The 5000-nt window shown below is 48.6% G+C and overlaps 1 protein-coding gene across 1 annotated transcript in view; it reads right to left on the bottom strand.

Annotated features, from left to right (window-relative positions):
* odad2 (outer dynein arm docking complex subunit 2) overlaps nt 1-5000 on the bottom strand; it is a 59428-nt gene that overhangs the window by 45313 nt on the left and 9115 nt on the right. The window contains exons 2-4 of the mRNA XM_076291296.1: nt 3465-3611; nt 1996-2211; nt 80-307 (exon numbers count right to left, since the gene is read on the bottom strand). Coding sequence (XP_076147411.1) covers nt 80-307; nt 1996-2211; nt 3465-3572 — 552 coding nt within the window. The 5' untranslated portion in view covers nt 3573-3611. The remainder of the gene's footprint in view (nt 1-79; nt 308-1995; nt 2212-3464; nt 3612-5000) is intronic.

Here is a 5000-nt window from a genome sequence, read left to right as displayed (position 1 = left end):
TCTTAACAGATGGCCTGTGAAGTCTTAACACTTCACAGTACGTGATGAAAGAGCAGTTTGAGTGGCGGGCAGTCCTGACCTCGGAGGCGCACTCCTGCAGGGTGCCCACCACGGGGATGAGCATGTTCTCGTGGGGGGATTTGAGGAGGCGCGCCAGCAGTGGGATGCCCCCGGCGCGGCGGATGGCCTCCTTGTTGCGCGTGCTCTTGCTGCAGCTCCAGAGAGCCAGGGCTCCGCAGCGCGCCACCTCCACGTCCCGCTCCTGCTCCACCGTCAGGGCAGCCGAGTCCGGCACGCAGTCCAGCAGCTCCACCTACACACACACACACACACACACCACACACATACACACACACACACACATAAACACATTCATATGTACACACATACACATGTGCATGCACACACACACACACACACACACACACACACACACAAACAGGCATATACACAGATGGAGTTGTACAAAGATGCATGCATATTCAGGCACATACAAACACACACACACACACACACACCACACACACAAGTGCACCCAGATAACACCAGCACTAGGTCATGGAAGTGACAGCATTGCCCTTTTGAGATGCCATAAACAGCACAGAAGTAAAACCAGGTCTTCTCGCTGGTGACAACTCCAGATGTCTACGACCTCACACAGTCCAAAAACCACTCCACCTTCACAGTTGACCTGAAGCCAATCGACCTGCAGCACATGGTCTAACCACCACCCTCACCCCCACCCTGGCTGGATGCTGAGAGGTGGGTCCTATGCTACTGCACACACACACACACACACACACACACACACACACACACACACACACACACAGGTGGTCTGCTACGATACCTGAGACTAATCCTGCTCAGCTCTCGGCAAAATATACACTACAACACACACGCTTTAATCACACTACTGCCGCGCTCGGTCAATAAACACACACTCCACTGCCAGCCTGGCCCCGACATTCTATCTGTTTTTACACGAGCCAGGCGGACTTTGATGGCATGGACTAACGAGAGTGAGGTGGACACATAGAGGGGTGGGGGACAGAGAGAGAGAGAGGGATAGAGGGAGGGAGAGCGAGAGGGACAGAGGGAAGACGGAGAGGGAGATTGAGAGAGAGGAAGAAAGAGAGGGAAATAGAGAGTGAAAGAGAGAGAGACAGAGAGGGGGGGAGAGAGAGAGAGAGAGAGAGAGTAATTATGCAATAGGTAAGGGTGGTCTGGAGAGTGGTGATGAGTCTGAGGTCACACTAACGGTAGAGGGGGATTTGTTTCCATATGGTAACAACCGACCTGACCCTGGCCTTTTCACCCCAAAACTCTCTCTCTCTCTCTCTCTCTCTCTCTCTCTCTCTCTCTCTCTCTCTCTCTCTCTCTCTCTCTCTCTCTCTCACACACACACACACACACACACACACACACACACACACACACACACACACACACACAAACACACACACACACCCTGAAACAGACATTATGTGATGTGAACAAGCTAATTGGCTTCACCAGGGCCTCTGCAGCAATTAGGTTCTCGCGCGAGCACAATTTGAATTGTGTCTGCAAGAGACTCTGAATGAGTAATGATGCACGTTACTTTTGCCCCTTGCATCGCGGGAAACCAATCACATCAGTGTATCTGATATAGGTGGGCCAGAGGCGAGCTAAACAGATGATGACAGCGCTGCAACGTTGGAGGTCAGTAAACATTGGTCGTAGTGTTATCCAATTGTGTCAAAGTCCGGAATCATTCAGAGTAAACATTGGTCTAGTGTTATCCAATTGCGTGCAGTGAGATTTTCAAATGCATGCTTGGTGCCGCCCCTCAAGTTGGGCCATTACATTGTTCGTGACCAGACCCTTAATCTTTCTAGATTACCAGTCTGGATTTTCCAGGCTAAACTGGACCCAGTCTGGCCACAAAAACTCTGTCTGGACCCAAAAACCCTCGAGACACACACACAGAGACACACAGAGACACACACACACACACACCAGCCTCTTGATGCCCCCGTGCTGTCTGACGGTCCTGCGGGCTCTTCTGAACTTGGCCACGTTGGCGATGGTCTCGGCCGACAGACACTTGAGCTCCTTGTCGGGGGAGTCCAGGATGCACACCATTGTCTGCAGCCCCCCGAGGTCAGCGATCGCACGCCGGATCTGAGAGTTCTGGCTGATCTTCTTCAGGATCTTCAGAGAGCCAATCTGGTGCAAACACACACACACACACACACACACACACACATACACACACACACACACACACACAGAAAAGACAGAGAGACAGCTGATACACATGAAAGTTCTTCCCTTGTTTTGATGAAGATTACATTACATGTACATTTATTCATTTAGCAGAAAGCAACTTACAAATCAATTATATTACAAGTGCCATTATATTGCAAGGGCCATTATATTACAAGTGCCATTGTCCCCTGAACAACTCAGGGTGAAGTGCCTTGCTCAAGGGCACAACGGTTGATGCCGGGTATTGAACACACAACTTTTGAAGATATTGCAAACTAGCCCAGCTCCTTTACCACTACGCTACCACCACCCGTTTAGTTTATAAATAATTATAAATTATTATAATAATTATAAATTATTATAATGAATTATAAATGTAAAGAATTACAAGTATTATAACGTTTGTAAACAGTACGCTGTTAATACTGTACTACTGCTGCAGTCTACACAGCTTATAAAATGTTTACACACACTAGAGTGTATGGTCCTAACTGGCTGCTCCATGACCGCCCGGGTTGTATTGTAAAGTGTGTCTGTAACAGGCCTTTGGCCAGCCCCGCTGTGCCACAGAGCAGCGCAGAGTTCATGCGGACAGGAGGGAAACTGGACACGGCAAGTAACATGGAGGTCAGAGGTCAAGTACCTGCCATGCTGCCCCGTGCTGCGCTCATGCAGGGGCAGACGTTCAAGTCTGCGTGAGGTCAGCGGGAGCCCAGCCAGCAGCGCACACACAGCAGCACACTCCACAGCCTCATTCATTTTACAAGAGACACCTCATTTTACGAGCAACAAATAGCTATTCACACACGCGCGCGCACACACACATACACACACTCACACAAATACACACACAGGCCTCATTAATGTGTCTGATGTGACAGCTTTACTGCACAGCTCTGTTGCTAGCTCCCTCCTCTCTCTCTGCAGAGTCCAACTCGTTTTGTCCTCGGTTTGTCAGTCGTTCTCCCTTCTCTCTGACTATCTATGTCTAACTGACCATTCCTCTGCCCATCTCTCCCCTGTGCACCTAACTAATTCAAGCACTCTCTATACCTTCTTTTCTTTCTAAATTGACCTTTACCTCACTCTCCTATTTACTATTTCCTCTCTTTCCTCTTTTTACTCTACCGATTCAATTGCTTTCACTGTCACTTTTCACCCCCCACCCTCGTCTCCTTCCCCCCACCCTCGTCCCCTTCACTTGGTCTTACTTTGCATTTGATCTCATCGGTGGCCAGCAGGTTGATGAGGACCTCCAGGCCGCCCACGTCCCTGATGGCGAGCTGGCAGGTCTCCTGGGCCAGGTTGAAGTCCCGCATGGAGCACAGCGCGATCACTGTGGCCGTCTGGTTCCCACCCTGCAGCACAGCACAGCGCAGCGCAGCATCAACACCATTATACCCACACAAACACAGGAACACACACACATACATAATCCAACAAACAAACAAACAAACAAATACGTACACAAACACGAGAAACAAGAAACACACGTGTGCAGAGAGCTGGGAACGAGAGGAAAAGAATGTTGGATGTGGAGAGGGTGAGATGACATCATTTGCTGGTTGGGATGCTAGTTCACTTTTGTTTATTTTTTAAATTCTACCACATTGAACACCTTTTTTGCCAATCACTCTTTTTTCCATTTCCCTTTACATTGCCTATTTATCTCTTCATCTCTTCGTAACTATCTATCTATCTATCTATATATCTACTGTATCTATCTATCTCTCTCTCTTTCTCTCTCTATATCTATCTATGTTCTGTAACTATCTAGTGTCCAGTCCCGCTATCTCTTGCTGTTAAGCAGAGTGCAGACTCGTCGTTAGGTGTTTACGGCTGGCTCTGTCCAACATCTGGAGGGAGATGATCTGCTGCAGGCCCCTCTGCTGGCGTGTCTCTGTGGCCAGCAACCAGACACAATGACCTAAGCGGCCGGCAACAGGCAAATGAGCATCAGAATGCTTGCGATAATCACAAGGTTGCCTTTCAGAAGCCTCTGTTTTGACAGTTGCTATACACACACACAACATGCCCCCACACACACATACAGTCATACATACACATACACAGACACACATAATATTTTACTGTGCCTGGTCCACAAATTAGTAACCGAGGAACTACTGCAGACTGAACATGGCCGAGGGGCTATCAGTTCTGGGTTTGGCAGCTGTGCTTGAACCACGCAGTGCAGTCATAGGGAGCATATTATACTTTCATTGCTCTTCATGCTCCCAATCACACGATACACACAGGATGAATGATATTTAGGTTTCAAACATGTGGAACACGTTGAAAGAGAAGTACGCATGATAGCGTTTCATCCTTTACATATCGCCACACACACACACACACACACAATCACTCTCTCTCACACACACACACACACACACATACACACACACACACACACACACACACATACACACACACACGCACACACACATACACACACACACACACACATACACACACACACACACACACACATACACACACACACACACACATACACACACACACACACACACACACACACACTGATGCCATAATGTGGATGGATGTGTTTGGTGCATCAAACCACAAGGCTGTGGCTGAGGCCCTGGCTCAAACTGAGAGAGCGCTTGTCTCAACCTCTGGGAGCTTTCCAACATCTGTATTTTCCGTGCGATGGCTCCTTGTCGTTCTTTCCTTTTTTCATTCCGTCTCTTTTTTCTCTTCCTCCTCCTGAGATGTTTGAGGCA

The sequence above is a fragment of the Alosa pseudoharengus genome, unplaced genomic scaffold, assembly GCF_046254945.1.
Source record: "Alosa pseudoharengus isolate Yale_2024_CS ecotype anadromous, Long Island Sound unplaced genomic scaffold, YU_APseudo_1.1 YU_APseudo_1.1_scf_18, whole genome shotgun sequence".
NCBI classification, from domain to species: Eukaryota; Metazoa; Chordata; class Actinopteri; order Clupeiformes; family Clupeidae; genus Alosa; species Alosa pseudoharengus.
This window is presented reverse-complemented; position numbering and strand designations above follow the sequence as displayed.